This window comes from Lutra lutra, chromosome 3, assembly GCF_902655055.1.
Source record: "Lutra lutra chromosome 3, mLutLut1.2, whole genome shotgun sequence".
Lineage (NCBI taxonomy): Eukaryota > Metazoa > Chordata > Mammalia > Carnivora > Mustelidae > Lutra > Lutra lutra.
The window spans coordinates 71,204,989-71,226,966 of record NC_062280.1 but is presented as its reverse complement, the minus strand read 5'-3'; the positions used below and the strand labels follow the sequence as shown (position 1 = coordinate 71,226,966).

Below are 21,978 nucleotides of genomic sequence, written 5' to 3'. Positions count from 1 at the left end.
TTGTGTAGAACTAATTTTAAAATCAGTCCTGTCTTGTGCTAGTCGGCAGACCTGATATGTTATGTAAGCTTCTGTATTATAGCGCATGTCTTCTTGCTTCAAGTCTGATCAAATTAGATGCTGTTTGAATGACATCTGTCAAGAGGAGAGGTTGAAACCTCTTGTTCAAAAGACAAAGCCTCTATATTCTCTCAGTGTTTTTCCTTTTAGTCTTTTTCTGCCTAATTATTAAGCAGATAAGTTATTGTACTGTGTTCTGGGTAGGGAGAAATGATCAGCTAGCTTCATTTTAAAATACTATTTTCTCCTTCCTTTACAGAATCTTTCCAGTTGTTTATGGTGGCTATTCAACCAAGAACCTGGAAGGCTCTATGTTGAGTTACAGTTTTTCTGTGCTGTGTTTAACTTTGGCCAGGTATTTATTTCCTGAGAACTTTGAGGGCTTTTTTGTTTTGTTTTGTTTTCCTGGATGGGCTGTTTAGGGGGTAGTGGTGCGGATGTTGTTGTTTTCTTTTAAATCAAAAGGGTTTAGTTGGTTTGCCAGCTGCTGGTATGCGTGGCAGCTGACAGCTGTTGCCGGTCTCCATATTGGTTCAAGTCATCAGAATGCACAGGGAGTGTTTCAATCAGAAACACCAAATCGTTTTTTGCTTTGGTTTTAAAATAAAGAATGATAATTTAAGCAGGGACAAGATGTTCCAGTTTCTTTTTAAACTTTGTGACTGTCTTAATAAGTCACTTTGGGAAAAAGAGTTACCTTCCCTGAGCCTTTAGTTTAGTCACTTAAATTGATGAATGTTATTTCATTTATATTTCGATGTTTCGTGGACAATAGGTACTTAAATCGTTTTTAGAAAATCTTGTGGTGGGTAAATAAATTTTGACCAGGGATAGTTAGTTACTGTTCCTTGAGGACCTACTACTATATGCCAACCATTATTAAGCATTATACATTAGTCATCTTACTTAAACATAAAGAATACCTACAAAGTAGACATTATCATTCCCAGTTTACAAATTAGAAATGAAAGTTCCATGGAGAACTAATATAATAGATGCTATTGTTTTTATGTCACTATTAAAATGGATATTTAAGGATAAGTGATATTTTGTGTATTGGGAGGATACTTTTATGTGTAAAGTTCAAAATGTGATTGTTTTCAATCCCTTACCTTTTAATCAGGGAACCTTAGTCCCCAGACTAAGTATCAGGTTGAAAAAAATACTGTGTTTGAAAACACTGGTTTTAATAACTGACTGAGTCAGTTAACATTTATCAGTAAACACTCCTGCACATTTTATCCTAACATTAATTTCTTAAAATATTTCTGGTTTGTTTAGCCATTATTGTGGGAGCAAAAGGACTCTGTCCAGATAGATAAGTGACCTGTTCAGTTTATCACAGATAGATTCAAGTATCCTGGGCTACTTGATGCCTACCTCACTTTGTGACTCTGTGTGAGATCTGATTTTGTGCCCAAGACCTATAAAATACTAGGTTGAAAACTCATAGTTTCACTCAGCATTTTGTATTCAGCAAAGCCACTCCAGGCTGAGTCACCCCAACACTGGGACCGAGAGGGCTTCACAAAGAAGCTAATGCCAGGAATGTTGCATTTGAAATGGTACCCCCTCAGCTAATGGCCCCAGTGTTTCAAAGGAGAGAGAGAGACCCTCCCCACACCACCAGCACCACCACATCCCATCTAGGTGTTATAGTAAGATCATTCCTTTTTGGTTGTTTACAGTTTGGGGGTAAAGAAAGGTAGATCCTTTGTGCAATGTATTACATTCTCCATCCCATCTCCTACCAACCAGCACTTAGATCCTTATCCCGCTGCGCCTGACAAATGGCAGTTCCCAGCCTCTTGCCTCCCCAAGCAGGCGCAACTGTCCAGATCTGTGGCTGACTTCCGGCGCCAGTTTGCTTCATCACTCCCAAAGTCTTCAAAGCCTTTCTGTAAGCACCTAGCCAACTTCATTTCACGTAAAGTTCACATAAAGTTCAGTTACTTCCTTAGAACCAAATACTATATAATTCTATAATTTCTGAAGTGTTAATAGAGAAATAGTAAATACCTAATCCCAACAGGAGATAATTTATTTTCTTTTTTTAAAAAGAGGAAAAAAAAGACATAAAGCTCTGAAATGTTTTCATTTTTCTTCAATAAGCTAGGATGCAGATGTGGTCACTCAGGACTGGTTTAAATCAGTGCTCCAACATAATTAGTAGGATAGATGACTAGAAAGAGGCAGCCAAGTCATACCTGCCTCCAGGCATTAAACTCTATAGAGGGCCTGACTTTTGTGTTCCATTTAAACTATTGCTGTAATCACTATGGGTTTGCTTCCCTCAGCACTAAATATGGTGGTTTCCATAACTCCCCAGTCCTTAACATTCTAGTGTTGAATTCATAACTGTAACTTTTCCTCTTCCATAGGGATTTATTTCCTTTGGCATCTTTGGATTGGACAAACATTTAATCATTCTGCCTTTCAAAAGAAGGTAAATTTAGTTTTGAAATAAATCTGTATCTGTAAAGGTAATGACAAGGCCATTCTATTAAGATACTGATAATTTTTAAGCCTTCAGTAACTGCTAGGAGACTACAGAAAGGGTAAATTGTTAAACACTGAAGAAAGGTTTTATGTTGATTCACATATCTTTTGTTAATAACTATGGAGAAAATATTGGGAGAACTCTGATTAATCCAACATTGTCATTTGCATTTTAACAAGAAATGATGGATGCAGACTTCTACCTATGCCATTAACTACATAAAGTAAAATGAAACTTAGAAGTGTATTTAGAGGGGCACCTGGGTGGCTCAGTGGGTTAAAGCCTCTGCCTTCCGCTCAGGTCATGATCCCAGGGTCCTGGGATTGAGTCTCGAATCGGGCTCTCTGCTCAGTGGGGAGTCAGCTTCCTCCTCTCTCTTTGCCTGCCTCTCTGCCTACTTGTGATCTCTGTCAAATAAATAAATAAAATCTTAAAAAAAAAAAAAGAAATATATTTAGAAATGGAAATCATAGATGTTGTGCCCCCAAAGGTCTGTATTTGACAATATAGATTCTTTGATATTAGGATTTCTCTTTTTTTTTTTTATAATTTTATTTATTTATTTGACAGACAGAGATCACAAGTAGGCAGAGAGACAGGCAGAGAGAGAGGAAGGGAAGCAGGCTCCTGGCCAAGCAGAGAACCCGATGTGGGGCTCGATCCCAGGACCCTGGGATCCTGACCTGAGCCGAAGGCAGAGGCTTTAACCCACTGACCCACCCAGGAGCTCCAGGATTTCTCTTTCTATCAAACTGACAATTTCTAGAAAAACTAAAATTCTCTTCTTTCTAAAATTTTTTAAATTGCATGATGAAGAGTTTCTTTGGATTCAGATTGAGAATTTCTTTATAATAATGATAGTGTGAATACAATAATGAAGTGGGAATTCTCCAACTTGGGAGTGGCAGGAAAGGGGGGGCACAAGACTTTGTATATCCTCATTTGTTTTCAAAGTCAAAATTGGTAGAAATTGGAAGTACTGGTGGATTTTATCCAACCAACTATATAAAGAGTGCCCAGTAGATGGTCACTCTTCTTTCTTTTCCTTCTTCTTTTTTGTCATCATTGATATCATTACATTATTAAGATGTCGCTACTAGGGTCATAATCGGTCATTAAAGAAGAAAAGCGTAATAGAAAAGTCACTGAACTTAGTTATCAGCTTCATGATGTTGACTGGGTATAAAAGTCAAGAGATCAATTGTCCAACGTTACAGAAACAGAATCGTGCTGTATTCCAGATCCCAGTATTTATCTCCGTGGTACTGAAATTGGAAAATGATTAAATAAAATACTTGATCTCTGTAAATTATTTTTGCAGCTTAAAACAGTAGAATGTAGAATAAGAAAAGAACTTCATTTATTGGCAGAAACTGAAATAGATCAGATATGTCAGGAGGGTTTATAAAATGTTCAAGTCTCAAGTCTCCCACCCTGCCTCACATCACCCCCACCCCACCTGCTGGGACCAGGAAACCAAGCGCAGGTTATGTCTTTGCTTCAGAGACTAACCATATCTGCATGTTGAAGATGATACCTTTGGAAGAGCCATGTTGATGGAGTGATAAGCAAGAAGGGGTTTCCTCTCAGTGTTTTCCTTTCCTTAAAAGTGGCCTCCATAATTTTGGTTTTTAGACTTGAATTCCTATGGAATAATAAAGAGTCAGCAGAAAACAGGGGTTCTCCTGTTCCTGAGGAAATAAAAATGACCTGTCAACAATTTATCCATTATCACCGTGACCTCTGTATCCGAAACATTGTCAAGGAAAGAAGGTAAGTACAAATTCCAGATAATTATATTTTTGATGATTAATTTTGGTTTGTAACAGGCTAAGTAATGTGGTTGTAACTAACTACATGGTTATTTTCAATAGCATATTTACATGTAAAAGTTAAAATAGCTATGGGTCAGTTTATAATTTGAGAAAGAGCATTTGTAAGATTTTTACACTTTCTAAGTGTTATATAACTTCTGATTTCCATATAAAATGTGAAAACTAATTGAGAATGAACCAAGATGTAGTCAAATATTAACATTCACTTCATATTGGCCATTAGTGTCTCTCACAAAACTCTGAGATACACTGGATTTAGATGTGGCTTTCTATTCTCCATCTCCTAGTGGTACGTTATTTCATATTATTAATGACATTGTCAAGAAAATGAAATGAAATTTGTCTTTTATTAATTCTGCTGCTTATTTTTCCCATCAAGTCCTAATCTTCAGTCTATGACATCATATTTATTCTTCTAATCCTTAAGGTATGGAGCATGCAGCAGGAAATGAATGTTACAGTGCCATGACTTTTGGTTATTATAAAAGAGAAAAAAAATAACATAAAGAGCCAAGTACTTTTATGTCTGTAACTGTGTATTTGAAAATTTATGCAGATTACCATTCAGATGCTATATTTACACATATTTACACATATTATGACAGTATATTTTATTATAAATATAATAATATAATTATTATTATATAAATTATATAATTATATAAATATAATAATATAAATATAATAATATAATTTTTTATTTTTATAAATAATATTTATTTTATTATGAATATATAATTTTTGCCAGTATAATTTTATTATTATGCCAGTATATTATTGTAAACAAAAGGTAGCCTGGTATAGCTAGTAGAAAGGGGACTCACTGGTCGAACACCGATCCCAGAGGACAGCTCCTGAGTCTGCCACTTACTAGCTCTGTGAATTGGGCCAGTTTGATTCTCTAAACCTTTGTGTTCCTCTTTTCTAAAGTTAGATAACACATCTTTGAATTGGATAGCAAAATCTGTATGATGGTCCTGTCCTCACTCAGTTTCTGGGAATGGTCAACTATGAAGAAAAGTTAGTTTCTTACCCTTAAAGACCCATAAAGAGAATGATTTCAAAGTTCCATCTGTGGATACTTCCAACGATTTACAATGATTTTTTTTAAATGAAGAAAGGGCACTCCACTTAAGAAAGGCCCACTGTGATAGCCTACTGTCGGAAGCAATGGCTTTTGCTTCCGGATGAAGAGGGTCTAGCTGGTGGCCCTGTCCCTCCGCATTCTGTACGGCGGCACATTCCCTGCCACTCTGTATGGTTCCATGTGCTGCAATTGGAGCTGCCTGGTCAGTCATCAGGAAGCAATTATTATTCAGTTGGTGTCTGGGGTTATAAGTGTTGGGCCATAAGTTAAAAATCAACAAGCAGGGAGAAGGATCAGACAGAGGTTGTAATAGCCAGGCTTTTGTTCAAAGTGATATCTGTCATTGCAAAGCAGAAATTAAGACGTTACTAAGCAAAATACTGATGTTAAAATATTTTATGTCCTTGAAAAGATCTTTCACGTCTATTAATCTCTTTTCTAATTTTTATATGGAACGCTATATTCATTGGTGGTTAAGTGGTCTAAAATGTTTGTCACCTACTTCTCGTTTCATCTTGATTTTCATCCACTGTTACATGTTGTCAAGCACCGCAGGTTTTACAGCTTGACTAATGCTTGTGGACAGACTCATGTTATCTCTTACCTATTTGTATGAAAACCTACAGAATTCCTTTAATTGGTTCTTTTACATTTTCCTCCCCCCTTGTTTATTTTTTCATATGTGAGGTACCCCTTATTTGCATTAGGAAGACAGATTTTAAATAATCAAGAAACAGATTCATGATCAAAGTACATTTTCAAGACCCAACATTTGTAGCAAGATAGATCACACTTCCTTATTTCCTAATGCATATTCTTTTTTTTTTTAAGATTTTATTTATATATTTGAGGGGGGGGGAAGCAGGCTCTCTGCTGAGCAGAGAGCCCGATGCCGGGCGTGATCCCAGGACCCCGGGATCGTGACCTGAGCCAAATGCAGAGGCTTAACCCACTGAGCCACCCAGGCGCTTCCCTAATGCATATTCTTGACAAATGTTATCAGTAAGGTTGTCTTGCAGCAGAAGGCAAGAAGAAAGACTACTTGTGGGCACTGTGATAAACAGAAAATAATGATGTTTGATTTGAGTAGTTTAGTTAAAATGTCACTTCTTAGGAACTTACAAAAAATATTAATGTTCCTGAGACAATTAAGTGACCTCTTATACCTAAGAGTATAACTTATGAAATGAACAATATTCAGCTGTCTACAGAATGGATCTGATTGTAAAAGGCCAGGCACTACAAAAAGAATGCTTCTTTGTAGACGCATTTACATTATGTTGTTTTTTTTACATGTTTCTGTTTTCACAAGCATTATTGGCATTTTTTTCTGGTGGATCTTTCTAGGGTCAGGTGAGTTAACAAACCCTTTATATTTAGAATAGTTTCATTCCTGCCACACTTTTAACTATCATGCTGTGTTTCCCTGTCTCCTGTTTTTCCTTGCTTGTCCTCTATCATGCAGTGCTGATACCGGGTTTACAGAACATATGGGTGAAACATTCCTTTGACATACAGGTGTGGTGCAAAGACGTCTGCCGGGACCTTCTGTGGCTGTGACCTGGTGAACTGGCTCATTGAAGTTGGCCTTGCCTCTGACCGCGGTGAAGCTGTGATTTATGGAGATAGACTGGTACAAGGGGGAGTCATCCAACATATTACCAATGAGTATGAATTTCGGGATGAGTACTTGTTTTATAGATTTCTTCAAAAGAGTCCTGAACAGAGTCCTCCTGCTATTAATGCAAACACGCCCCCACCGGAAAGATATAAAGAGATTGAGCATTCATCCCCATCCCCTAGGACCTAAGTTATGAAAGAGACAACTCTGGGCCATATTCTAGCCCCAGATCTGTTTCTTATAAGCTGTGTGACCTTGGGCAAATCACAACCTCTCTGTATCTCAGTTGCCTCATCTGTAAAATTTGGTGAGATGTGTTCCTACCCCATGCGAACATTTTGTGATTTCATGTGTATGGAAAACTCACAGGAAACTGACTTAGGAAAAAGAGAAAACCAAGTCAAAATTTAAAGTTCTGATAGTAAGTATAATAAATACTATAAACTAGTTATGTCAGCATTTTAAAATATTGCTCCCTGCATCTGTTTGCTATAATTTCAAAGTTGACATCCAATGTACTTGTGCTTTAAATCGCCAAATTTGGCAGGTATACTGCTGGCAGGAAATGGACCTTAAATTATGACAACTTTGCACTTACTGATAGCATCTCCTGAAAAAGAATTTTAATGATTCTGATAAAAGCCCTCCTTATTCTGTTTTTCCCATTTTCTTGACAAATAGCACCCATTAAAACTAGAAGCAATATTTTTTTAAGTTCATTTTTTTCTTGCTTTTGTATCCGAAGTACTAATCTGTGCCACACGAGGCAAATAAGAACCACCATAAATATTATCTTCAAAATCTATCAACAGAAGTGTAATCTTTAACTTTTGTACTAAAGATAATTTAACCAGTTCTGTTTAAATTTTATCAACAAAATTATTTTCATATATCAATTCTGGTGTTTGCACAAAGCATTACAGTGCAGAAGGATAGCCCTATCAATATATTCCCTGTAGTTAAAAAGAAAAAAAACTATATAGTTCAAGTCAAGATTTAAAAACATCCTTTTACATCTAGAATTTAGTCTTTTTAAAGTATCCATGTATAAAAATCTATAAACTTGAAAATTATTCAGTGTTGCCCTCAGATAAGCTTTATCTCCAGAAAACTAAAATGAGATCTATTCACGTGACCTCTGAACCTCTGCTTAATTATTAGTTGTTAGTGCTGGTTTAACTTATTTAAAACATGTTTCAAGTATTTATTTTTCTCGTACTTTTAATGCCTCATGTAAAAGCCATTTAGAGAATAATTTATAGATTTAAATCATTGTCCTTTTAATGCAACAAATCTGTAATTAAAAAAAAAAAAACCTGCATGGAAGCCTGGTGTATTTAATGAGTAAATTACACTTTATTGTGTAGTATTAACCTCTACCAACTTTATGTTATAATTAGGGGATGGGGATGTTTTTTCAGCAGAACTATGTTGCTGCAAGACCTTTTTTTTTTTATATGACCATATTATAAGTCTCAAAATGCTCAGGAGTAAGCATAAAGTTTCACTGTTATACAAGGAAACTTTTATACTGACAGCAGTACAGATACTAATTCACATGCATGCAGGCAACTCAAACTGGAGAATTTGTTTTGTGAACAAGGCATACTACACATGTTCTATTATTTGCATGAAGAGAATAAGCAGCATCTTTTTCCATGGGAAACACTAAGAGAAAACTCTGGATCTGAATGATCTGAGGTTTCAGAAAAAGGCTTTTTAAGGGATATTTTTAGGATTATGGATATGCTAATTTTATTAAATAAAAATATTTGTAACTTTTACTCTCACTGACAAAGCAAGTTTCTCAATAAAATACCTATTTTAACTTGCATTGCCAACATCTTTTCTTTGAGTAATCTGAAAAATGGAGAAGCCATCACCAAGGTCTTTTCTATAAGTTTTCAATGTTTTTAAGGTTTTATTTTTTGAGAGACAGAAAGAGCACGAGCAAGGGGAGGGGCAGAGGGACAAGGAGACTCCCCACTAAGAGTGAAGCCCTTCATGGGGCTTGACGTGAGGCTCAATCCCAGGACCCTAAGACCATGACCTGAGTCAAAGTCAGATGTTTAACTGATTGAGCCACTCAGGTGCCCCTCAGTGTTTTCTTAAATGGGTCTCCTGAGATTGTTCCATTCTTTGTGACCCTATGCACAGGGATCCGTATGCACAGGGCTTCGCCCAATAATGCACTCAGTAAGCACTTTTTATTAATGAATTAATATGACAGAGTCCTTTTCACATTTCATAATATTTAATATACAGGATCACAGCTGAGAAAATTACCTGATAGAATTTTTATTAAAATCTACCCCTTTTAGGTGCCTGGCTGGCTCAGTTGGTAGAGCATGCAACTCTTGATCTCAGAGTCATGAGTTCGAGCCCTGTGTTGTGTATAGAGCCAACTTAAAAAAAAAAAATTACCCCTTTTAGGCTAATATTCAATATGGTAAGTTCATTTCTTTGTTCTGATTAATTCCATGACTACTTTTTGTTTAAACTTCAATAGTTTTAGGGGCACCTGGGTGGCTCAGTGGGTTAAATCCTCTGCCTTCGGCTCAGGTCATGATCTCAGGATCCTGGGATCGAGCCCTGCATTGGACTTCTCTGCTCGGCAAAGGGCCTGCTTCCCCCTATCTCTCTGCCTACTTGTGATCTCTGTCTGTCAAATAAATTAAATCTTAAAAAAAATTTTTTTTCAATAGTTTTAGAATAAGGTAGAGTATGCCTGGTATTTTAAGAATGATGATTAATGACATTAAGTTTATAAGAGCAAGAAAAATGTAAAACTATTACTTTACATGTTTGCTATGCAAAATATAGCTCTTAGTTTTTGCCCTTCAATTCTCATATGATGTAAAATATTAAATAACTTTAGACCACTGGTCATAGGTAGTCAAGTGATGTCTGGTGATTGGAAACACAGTTCAGGATCAGAAATGTTATCACCATTCTTCAGGAAAAGGTGAGATGATAAATTTCTATGATTGGGGGGCGCCTGGATTGCTCAGTGGGTTAAAGCTTCTGCCTTGGCTCAGGTCATGATCCCAGGGTCCTGGGATCAAGCCCCGCATTGGGCTCTCTGCTCAGCAGGTCTCCTGCTTCCCTTCCTCTCTCTCTTCCTGCCTCTCTGCCTATCTATGATCTCTGTCTGTCAAATAAATGAATAAAATCTTTAAAAAAAAAAACTTTAAAAATTTTAAAAATTAAAAAAAAAATTCTATGATTGGTATGAGAAAACCCTGAAGTAATTAATTAAAAAGAGAAAACATTCACTCTGTTGAATCTATTTTTGGCAAATTTTATAAGTAGAAAGTAAATTTCCAAAATTTTAGGCTGCATAATTATTTCTAGGACAAAATTTTTGGTTGATCAACAAAACTAAAAGACAATCTACTGGATGGGAGAAGATATTTGCAAATGACATAACTGAAAAAGGGTTAGTATCCAAAATATATAAAGAACTTATACAACTTGAAACCAAAAAAAGAAATAATTCAATTAAAAAATTGGACACAAGACACAGACATTTCTCCAAAGAAGACATATAGATGGTCAATAGACACATGAAAAGATGCTCGACTTCACTCACCATCAGGGAAATGCAAATCAAAACCACAGTAAGATGTCAGCTCACACCTGTCAGAATGGCTAAAACCAAAAAACACAAGAAACAAGTGTTGGCAAGGATAGGGAGGAAAAGGAACCCTCATGCATTGTTTGTGGGAATGCAAACCGGGAAAATGCAAACTGAGGAAAACAGTATGGAGGTCCTTCAAAAAATTAAAAATAGAAAAAAATTAAAAATGGAACTACCATTTGGTCCAGGAATTGTACTGAGTATTTACCTAAAAAATACAAAAACACAAATTTGAAAGGATATATGCATCCCTATGTTTAATATAGCATTATTTGCAATAGCTAGCCAAATATCCATCAATAGATGAATGGATAAAGATGAGGCGTGTGTGTGTGTGTGTGTGTGTATATATATTCATTATATATATATATATAGAATATATGTATATATTCAATATATATATATATTCATTCTTTCTTATGGATGAATTTTTTATATATGTGTGTGTGTGTATATATATATATACACACATACATATGGCATATATATATACACACACATATACACATATGGCAAGATTTCATTCTTTCTTATGGATGAATTTATATACACACACACACACATATATATAATTCATTCATAAGAAAGAATGAAATCTTGCCATTTGCAACAACATGGATGGATCTAGAGAATATGATGCTAAGCGAAATAAGTCAGTCAGAGAAAGACAAATACCATATGATTTCACTCATATGTGAAATGTAAGAAACAAAACAAAGGGGAAAAAAAAGAAACCAAAAGACAAACTATTAACTATAGAGAACAAACAGATTGGGGCAGAGGGTGTGATGGGTGAAACAGGTGAAAAGTATTAAAACTACACTTATCTTGATAAGCACTGAGTAATAGATGGAGTTGTTGAATCCCTATATTGTATACCTGAAACTGATACAAAACTGTATGTTAATTATACTGGAATTGAAATAAAAATAAAATTTTTGGTTGAAGATTAATATATAAATTGCTATTTTCACCAAAGATCCAACTACCTTTTTCTAAAGTACTCAATTTATTAAATTATTCCTTGGGTTTATTACATCATGGTAAATATAAAGCCTATCATTTAAGGGTTAACCAAAAAGAAAAAAACCAAAGGCTTAATTTTAGCTACTAAATTTTTTACTTAAGAAATACATGAGATTTAAGAAAACCTTAAATTTTCTAAACTATACCACAAGGCATTAATTACCCACACAATTACCAAAACCCAAATACCATATCGGATTTAGAGAGTGAAAGTCTCCCAAACGGTTTCTTAATTAATTCACACATCCTTACAATAATCCTTGTATTTAGGGAGTTATTATTCCCATTCTGAATATGGAAAAAGGCAACAAGTTGACCTGTGACTTTACAAAGGTTACCAAGTAGATAGATTGTCTAAGTAATTTGCTCAACTTTACAGAGGACTGTGTAAGTTACTTCCATCAGTACTCAAATGCTCATTTAGCAAATATTTACTGAGCATGTAGCTTGAGCCAACACCATGTTGAATACTGAGCACGCAACTGTGGGAACAAAGATGGTTCCGAGCCTCACAAAGCTTCTATATTACTGTAAAAGACAGGTGTTAGACACATAATTACACTTGTGATCAGGATCACATGTGGCTCTGAGAGTGTGTAGCAACAGACTTGACCCTGTGGTATGGGGAAGGCTTTCCTGAGGAACACATGTTTCAGCAAAGTTCTAAAGGATGAAAGGAACTACTGACACACATTTCATGAGCACATGAAATGAATGGTGCAAGCAGGGGTTTATAGCCATTGTGAAAGAACTGGGCACATTCAAGGATTTGGAAGAGCAGCATAGGAAGAGCTTTTTAGAAAGGGGAATGCAATGGATGCAGGCGCTGTGGAAAACAGTATGGAATTTCCTTCGAAAAGTTAAAAATAGAATTACCGTATGATCCAGTAATTCAACAACTGGGTATTTACCCAAAGAAAACAAAAACATTAATTTAAAAAGATATATGCACCCCTCTGTTTATTGCAGCATTATTTACAATAGCCAAAAAGTGGAAGCAACCCAAGTGTCCATATATACATGAATGGGTAAAGAAGTTGCGGTATGTATACATACAACGGAATATTATTTAGCCATAAGAAAGAATGAAATCTTGCCATTTGCATCAACATGGATGGACAGACGGTAAAATGCTAAGTGAAATAAGCCAGTGAGAGAAAAACAAATACCATATTATTTCACTCATATGTAGAATTTAAGAAACAAAACAGATGAACACCAAAAAGAAGAAACAAACAGACTTAAGTACAGAGAACTGGTGGTTGCCAGGAGGGAGGTGGATGGGGGGAATGGGTGAAATCGATGAAGGAGATTACAAAAAAAAAGAAAAAAAACACTGGCAAACTGTAGTAAGATATAGATGGGAAAGATCAGCAGGATCTTTTTGATAGTTGTTAAGGATTGGGACTTATTTCAATGATTCTTTAAAAGAGTTTTAGACTCAATAAGAAAAGGAACAACCTGATTTTAAAAATGAGCAAAAGATCTGAACAGATATGTCACCAAAGAAGATGGCAAATAACCGTATAAAAAGATGCTCTGCTTCATATGTCATAAGCAAATTAAAACAATGAGATACTACTCCACACCTATGAGATGGCCAAAATCCAAAACACTGACAATACCTAATGACAAGGATGTGAAGGAACAGAAACTCTCATTCATTGCTGATGGAATGCAAAATTGTAGTCTCTGGAAGATAGTGTGGCAGTTTCTTACAAAACTAAACATACTCTTAGCATACCATCCAGCACTCATGTTGCTGGGTATTTACCCAAATAAACTGAAAACTTATGTGTACACAAAAACCGGCACACAGATATTTATAGCAGCTTTATTCATAATTGCCAAAACATGGAAGCAACTAAGAAGTCTTTCAATAGTGGGTATCAGCAACCAAGATATCCAGACAATGTAATGTTATTCAGCACTAAAAAGAAATGAGCTCTCAAGCCATAAGAAGACATGGAGGGACCTTAAATGCATATTTCTAAGTAAATTAAAGAGCAAATGAGAAAAGGCTACATACTGTATGATTCCAGCTATATGATATTCTAGAAAGGGCAAAAAACTATGGAGACAGTCAAAAAGATAAGTAGCTGTCAGGGATTTGGGGAGGGAGAGATGAATAGGTAGAGCACAGATGATATTTAGAGGAGTAAATCTACTCTGTCTGATACTATGATCTTAATACACATCATTGTATTTGTCCAAACCCACAGAAGGCACATTGAGTGAACCCAAATGTAGACTATGGATTTGGAGCAATAATGATATGTCCACATAGGTTCATCCGTTATAACAAATGCACTGTTCGAGTGTGGGATTTTGTTGATAGAGGGGGATGTTGGAGGTGGGACAGGGGAACTCTGTATTTTCTGTTCAGTTTTGCTCTAAATCTAAAACTTGCTATAAAAAATATTTTCTTAAAAAGTTTTAGGAGGGCAATTCATAATTAGATTTACATTCCTTAGAGATCACTCAGGCTGCGGAGACCCACGTGAAGGAGATAGAGAACAAGAATGGATATAGGAAACAGTTAGCTGCAGTTGTCCAGGTGAAAGATGGTGCTAGCTGAGTCTAGGGTGGTGTGGGAAGAGAAAGAGAAAATATGTTGGCCCTAGGGAGAGAAATAAGATTCAAGTATGGTCCCTGGATAAATGAAGGGACTGCTTCCCCTTAGTTTCTCATATATTAAGATAGAGAAAAGAGGTGTAGGGGTTGGCCAGGAGTCTTCATGATTTGGGGAGAACCTAACACTGAACCATATCTAAGGCAAACACAGAATTAACTGAGTGCTTGAGACAAATATCTTTTCATTTATAATGGCAGCTCTGTATTAGACAAGAGCAACATCAGACGGATTATGGTTGTTATGAAAGAACTTTTTAAAAAAATTTCCTGGGCACTCTTTAGATACAGTGATCTACTACTTTAGTCATAATCCTAATTACAGTGATAGTAACCAATAAATATGATAATACCTAAAATAGATATTTGTAGAAACCAATAAATAGTGTTATTTTGAGTTGGATTTTTCTTTTGTTTATATTTGCAATTTTGAGTCTTATGTGGTAATCTCTACGTAACTTTGACAAAGTTTTATAAACTTTGGGTAGATATCACTCATTTATAATGTTCACAATACGCTATATACTATAATGTTCTTAACGTTCATAATACACTAACGATCCTATTCATTGCCACTGTCTCACTCCTGTTGCTGTTTTTGACTGAGTGAACAGAAATAAAATTTGAGGGCGCCGGGTGGCTCAGTGGGTTAAGCCGCTGCCTTCGGCTCAGGTCATGATCCCAGGTCCTGAGTTCGAGCCCCACATCGGGCTTTCTGCTCAGCAGAGAGCCTGCTTCCTCCTCTCTCTCTGCCTGCCTCTCTGCCTACTTGTGATTTCTCTGTCAAATAAATAAATAAAATCTTTAAAAAAAAAAAAAAGAAATAAAATTTGAGAAAGATCTGAGACACAAAAATAGTGTCTCCTAAGGTCTTGGTTCCCTTATCCCATTTCCTAATCCCCAGACAAACTCTTCTAAAAATATTAAAGCCTATAAAGATGCATGGCTGACAAACTGCTTGATAATTAGAGCTAAAAGCTCACTGGTCAGCCAAGCCTTGAAAAAAAGCAAAAAGTTTGAGTTTAATAAAAGTGCATTTGCATAATTAATACACTATAATAAGACAATGTGTAAATTTAGGATATTTTGTTAGAGATGATTAGTATGTGCCTAATGAGAAAAACTCATTACTTGAGAAACAGTATTTTCCATTACTAAAGAAAAATCTGCTTTCTGTAAATGAGAAAATTATTTGAGGCCAAACATAACTATAATAAACATAAATGTATGTATTATTTTAATATTTTATGTTTTATGAAGAATTAAATATTTAATTATTATAATTTTTTAAAAGGTATTATGGCTAAAAAAATTAGGCAAATAAATATGTGAAATACCTCCTGGCTATCCCATGATATACATGCCTAATTCCAATGTTATTTTCATTCTCAGTATTTCAGCAAGGCTATATATATGTAGTTCTCATAGGCCATTAATGTAAATGCTATTAAAGAATAATCAGATCTGCTCAAATTAGGTCGTTATCATTTACCAATGATAACATTGTGATAGATGATAGATGATAGGTGATAGATTCTGACTTTAAAGAAGATTGCTGACCGTACATGGCCACTAAGGACTAATGTTTGACTTATAAATTCTAATTTCATCTTTTGCACACTGAGGAAAGAGATTAACTATTTTATCCACATCAAGATGCTTGTTTTGAAGAATTGATTCCATCTCTTTGAATAGGTCTTTCTCCAGTTTCTTCATGTTGTCCAACAAGGTTTTGGCTTTTTCCTGAATAATTAAAAATAAAAATAAATAAACACATACACATACAAGTCTAACCAAATTCTAGCTCACCTCTACTGACAAGATTTATTCATTCTGGGTTTTGCTTCTAGTTTGGTTCCCTTCCTCTTATTCTTTAGATATAGAAGGAATGAAATTCTTTGGGAAAAATCATTGTTCTAGATTGAATTAACAGATTAACCCCAATTTACTAGGTATTTTAAATTGAAAATAGATAGAAAAGATAAGAAAATAGAAAAGATAAGAATAGTTGTGTAGGATTAGTCTATAAGAAAGAAACCTAAAAGATAAATAATAGGACAATTGAAATTATGAAATTGTGGATGGGGAAGGTTGCTAAAAATTGAGGCTAAGATCTTTATGAAGTTGGAGCTTCTATATTTAAAATCAGTATTATCAGATTAAACAAAGGAAAAAGAACAGCAATATTCAAAGGAAAGAACAACTAAAAGAAAAGACATTTTATCGATAATTCCTCCCTGTGATTTCTCTGTTTCAAGAAGGTGGGTAGGGGAACAGTCATGACTTTTACAGAATGAAGCAATTTTTAAGTTACTGATGAATTATCATAACCAGTTATAGAATAGGTACTGAAAGGAAAAGTATGTAAGAAGAAAGTTATTAGAAAATAAGGATAATTTTAAAAATCTGAACAATTATGGGGTAGAACTTCACAAGACAAAGATTCTTAACCTTAATGTGGACTTTAAAATAAAATTGTATTGACTTTTTCTGAAGAAACGCTACATTACATAACAGTGGGAAAAATGTATTTTGTCTACAAATGGGATTGGAATAATTAGCTCTTGGAAAACAAAGAATAGCATCCCTACTTCATAACATACACAAAAATAAATTTCACAAAATTAAAGAACTGAATATTTTTTTCAAACACACATATACATACTGGAAGAAAATACAGAAGTTTTATTTATTTTGAAGTGAGGCTGGCCTTTTCAAGCATAAAATCAAGATGCCTTAAAGGAAAAGACTAACAAATGTAATTGACTAAACATAAAACAATAAACTGAGATGAAAAATTTGCAATATAACAAAGACTCAAAATTCACATATTTTTGCCTCTTTGAGGCAAAAGACAAAAACAACCAAGAAACCATTGAAAAGTAGGCTAAGGAAAAGAAGAAGCATTTAAGTCATTTAAGAGGAAATACTAGTGGCCAATAAACATATGAAAAGATTTCTAAACTCATTAATAATCAAGAAATGTAAATTAAGGGGCACCTGGGTGGCTCAGCTGGTTAAATGGCTGCCTTCAGCTCAGGTCAAGATCTTACTTAGGGCGCTGGGATGGAGCCTCCTGCTCTTGCTTCTCCCTCTTTCCTCATCCCTCCCCACCACTCATGCTCGCGATCTCACGCTCTCTCTCTCTCAAATAAAATCTTAAAAAAAAGTAAATTAAAAGTCAGTAGCATTGACTCTAAGACATAAAAGTAGATTAGAACCAGAGAAAGACAAATAATGTAAGATTTCACTTAGATGTGGAATCTAAAAACCAAAACAAATGAATAAACAAACAAAAAGCAAAAATAGACCCATAAATACAGAGCAAACAGATTGATGGTTGCCAGAGAAGAGGGGAGTGAGGGGGAGCAAAATGGGTGAAGAGGAGAGGGAAATACAGATGTCCAGTTATGGAATGAATAAGTCATAGGGATAAAAGGCACATAAGGAATATGGTTAATGGTATTGTAATAACATATGGTGACAGACGGCAGCTACACTTGGGGTGAGCATAGTATAATGTACAGAATTGTCCAGTCACTATACTGTACACCTGAAACTAATGTTAACATTGTGTGTCAACTATACTTAAATTTAAAAAAAAATAGACTAGAACCCAGCTCTTTGATACTTCTTCCCTTAAATTCTATTCTTTCCACTGCTTTCTGTTGTCAATCTAACATTTAATGTCTATTAAAGTCTAAAATAGTAACAACAGCTTTTAAATTTTAATTTCAGTATTGCTCAGAAAACTGTCAATCAGCAATTTAATGGAACAAAAATTTAATAATAAGTCTACAAAATCAACCTTCCAGACGCAGTATTAAGGGGGAAAGGAAGCTGACAACTCTTGAGAACTATAGTAAGCAATTAGTGCAGTGTGGAGGCTGCTCAGGGAGGAACAAGGGAAAATCCCCCCAGAGCCGACAGTCTTGAAACACATCACTGAAGAACTTGAGCAAGAAGAGCCAAAGGGCTCATCATTCTTCACAGGGCTGTGCTGAGTCTGGAGGGTAAGCCAAGCCCACACAGTGCACAGCAGTATATGGCCAGTGGACTGCGCTGTCATCAGCACATGTGATGGGCTTCTAAGACAAACTGCTTGCTTCTCACTCCATGCCACCAGGCTACAAAAAGTATTTATGCTCTAAGTTTTCGTTTTTCATTTAAAGATTTATTTGAAGGAGGGGAGGGGCAAAGGGAGAAGAAGAGAGACTCTTAAGCAGACCCCTTGCTGAGCACGGGGCCCACACATGGCCGATGCTGGGCTCCATGTCGGGCTCAATCTAATGACCCTGAGATCACGACCTGAACTGAAACCAAGAGTCACATGCTGAACTGTGTCACCCAGGCGTCCCCAGAGTCAAAGTTTTAAGTGAAAGCAAAGTAGCCCAAAATAAATTAAGAATAGTGTCAAGAATTCACAACAAATAGAAGGTCTGGACAGAACTCTCTGCTTTTAAGTGTAAGCAAAGCAGGTGGGGGAATGGCAACTATGCCAACATACTACAGACAAAAGCAAGTAAATAATTACCTGAAGGACAATTAGTTTAATTAATATTACATAGAAAGAATGTATATGTATATACATATATGTATATATATATAGTATATGTATATGTATATACTTTGTATATACATATAAAGTATATGTATATACTTTGATGAATTAAAAGAAATTATAGGCGATAGAAATCAGGAGCTGGTATAAACAGGTGAGAAAAGGTATAAGATGGCCAATCTTTTCCTTCACTGAAGGAAATGAGTTGATGGTTCTGTAAAAAAAAACTTTGGGTAGCCCTTCTATTTCCTTCTAGTCTATTTTTTAATCTCTGGGGTAGAGAGGGAAGAGGGCAAGAGTGCTGAAGAAGTATGGATATTATAAAATTGTCAATCTATGTGTGTATCTATCTGTCCCCCCCAAAATATATCTGCTTATTTCTAGAGATGAGATTTTAGATGATACGTTAATCTTCTATAATGCTTACATTTAAAAATCACAAGCATTTATCACTTTTTTAAAACTCCGACTCATTATTTTAAGTCTAAGAGATGTTAAGCACCTTCCATTAAAATTAATGGAAGTCGCTTAACCAACTGAGCCACCCAGGGACCCACCCCTCTAAGGCTGGGTGCCTGGGTGGCTCAGTTGGTTAAGCGACTGCCTTTGGCTCAGGTCATAATCCTGGAGTCCCAGGAACGAGTCTCCCTCTGACCACCCCCCATGCTCTCTCTCTCTCTCATTCTCTCTCAAATAAATAAAATCTTTTTAAAAATTAATCTAAGGCTATATTATTACGAACATTATGTGAGAGACCGTGTTAACTGCCCTCCAGTAATTTTGTCATTTTTGGTGTGAGATATAAACGAAGTAAGCTGCTTAAACTACCCAAGTCTCAGATTCCTTATCAGTAAATGGATATAATAATAGTAGCTACTCACAAAGAATGTGAAGATTAAATAAAATATTCTGCGTAATGGTACCATGATGCTGGTGGATAGTAAGTGCTCAGTAAATGTGAGGTACTGTTACTACATTTAATACATTAACTTTCCCTAAAAGATTCACAATGCATTCTTAACCACTATTTTTAACCTTCAGTTACACCTCTATAATCTAAACATCTAAACGATTTTTAAACCTATTTTTAGATGAAGGAAGGAAAGAAAGCTGAAATTCCAAAGTTCAAAATGTGGATTGAATCATACTTGAAACTATTCTTAATGACAAAACAATATAATTTAATCATACCTCCTTTTTATCAATTACTTCCAATGCCTGTTGATGTTTTTGGTAGAGTGGGTGTCTTCTGTCAGGCTTAAACTGAAAACGTGGCTTCTTTTTAACTGGATCTTCATGTCCAAATGTTGGTGAACTCGTATCCAAGAGTTGTGGGATATTTGGTACAAATATGAAAGGCTTAAAAATGGATCTAGAAGAAAAAGTCTTCATTAAATTGGCTTGTGGGGATATAAAAATATTTAGCATCATTCTAAATCTTTTAAGATTCCCTCTAGTTTCTATTAATTTCTTACATATTAGTTGTTCCTGTCATACTAGTTATACCCATGTCTGTCTGTCTTCGTACACTGGGCTCTTCTTTGGGGCTGGGGAGCACACTTTTTTTAGCCCTGTATTCCCACGAACCTAACAAAGGGGCTGGCACAGAAACAGGCCCAAGTGAAATTATAGTTCATCATTTTCTACTGCAAACTCCACAGCTGAAGGGTAAGAACAATCCTCAGTGTTACAGATTGAGGATTAGGATTTGGAAAGAAAAAGAGCAGCAGTATTAATAAGGAATTCATGAGTCTCATCCGATATTCTTGAAAATATCTTTACTAACACAAAAGACCATAATACCAGGAGATAGTGACTATAAGATCATTTCTAAATGTAGTGCACATTAAGTTCTATGAGAGACACTAATGACTAGTCTGTACAAATCCTATTTGAGATATAACTTCAACTACTGATGGTTTAAATTTTATATGCATGTATTTTCTAGATATGAGTAGAGAAGTAACCACCTAAATGTGGCACAACTACATCATTTAATCTTTTTACTGTTATTAATCATCTAATATTGTAATATTGAATCTGCAAAAGAAAACCATCTACTTTACTTTTCTTGACAATTTTAAATATATGTGGGGGAAGAGAGTAGGGATAACTGCATACAAGAATCCGTTAACATATTGTAATATTGTACGATAAAAATGAAAATAGCTATGGTGGTTATGTACATGTGGAAATGGAAGACTACAACCTGAACAGAAAATGCATACAAAAATTATTGTCGTATTTGTGTAAGAAAAATTTAGCCTGGCAAAATCACCAAAGACTAGTGACTACCCTATTCCCTGACCCCTTGCTGGTTTATAATATTTTATGACTTTACCTCTCAGGATCGGGAGTCCCTGTGAAGAAGTGAATGCAAGGAAGGCTGGAGTCTTGAGGTAAAATAGAAACCATGCTTGCAGTGGTCAGGAATTCTCCCTCCATATTAATGCCACTTGGTTTATCTCGGAGAATGTCCATCATTGTTTCAAAAGTTATATTTCCTAGGGAAATCATTTTTAAAAATCATCAAATACATATGAATTTGTAGACTGATATACTATAAATATGAACTGCTTTCTCTATTGATAGTATATAACATGAGATAATGATCTAGGTATAAATTAGATATTAACTACAAACAAACCTTGTATCATAACTATTAGATTAGTCTCATTCTGCTGTTGTAAGGAAGATTTTTTAGAAAAATATAAAATACAAAGTCTCAAAACCACTTTTGGTATTTTGAGATTTGGTAAAATCGTAACTTCCTAAGAAGGAATAAAAAATGCAAAATACGCTCAGTCTTGTCCTTGATAAAAAATTTTTAAGGTCTATTTAGTTAGCAATGCAGTATCAGTAACTACTATCTGAGTCTATCCATTCTGGGAATCAAATATTAAGAGAATATTGTGCTTGGTTTCCAAAATTATACAAGATGTTCTTTATAAAATAACCTACTACTTTTCCTTTAATAATTTCTGTACCTGACATTAATAACATGTGAATTTTAACCA

The 21,978-nt window shown here is 35.2% G+C and overlaps 2 protein-coding genes across 7 annotated transcripts in view; one reads left to right on the top strand and one right to left on the bottom strand.

Annotated features, from left to right (window-relative positions):
- Nucleotides 1-8,937, top strand: part of GPR155 (G protein-coupled receptor 155) — a 42,261-nt gene extending 33,324 nt beyond the window's left edge. The window contains exons 13-16 of one of the 2 annotated variants that reach the window (XM_047722206.1): nt 320-415; nt 2,442-2,506; nt 4,196-4,333; nt 7,001-8,937. In XM_047722206.1, coding sequence (XP_047578162.1) covers nt 320-415; nt 2,442-2,506; nt 4,196-4,333; nt 7,001-7,292 — 591 coding nt within the window. In that variant the 3' untranslated portion in view covers nt 7,293-8,937. Of the gene's footprint in view, nt 1-319; nt 416-2,441; nt 2,507-4,195; nt 4,334-6,947 lie in introns of both variants that reach the window. The other variant, XM_047722207.1, reaches the window with a different exon arrangement.
- A 6,176-nt stretch (nt 8,938-15,113) lies between these two features.
- Nucleotides 15,114-21,978, bottom strand: part of SCRN3 (secernin 3) — a 36,521-nt gene continuing 29,656 nt past the window's right edge. For 4 of the 5 annotated variants that reach the window (XM_047722199.1, XM_047722198.1, XM_047722197.1 and 1 more), the window contains exons 6-8: nt 21,303-21,465; nt 20,153-20,333; nt 15,114-16,143 (exon numbers count right to left, since the gene is read on the bottom strand). In XM_047722199.1, coding sequence (XP_047578155.1) covers nt 15,973-16,143; nt 20,153-20,333; nt 21,303-21,465 — 515 coding nt within the window. In that variant the 3' untranslated portion in view covers nt 15,114-15,972. The remainder of the gene's footprint in view (nt 16,144-20,152; nt 20,334-21,302; nt 21,466-21,978) is intronic. The other variant, XM_047722200.1, reaches the window with a different exon arrangement.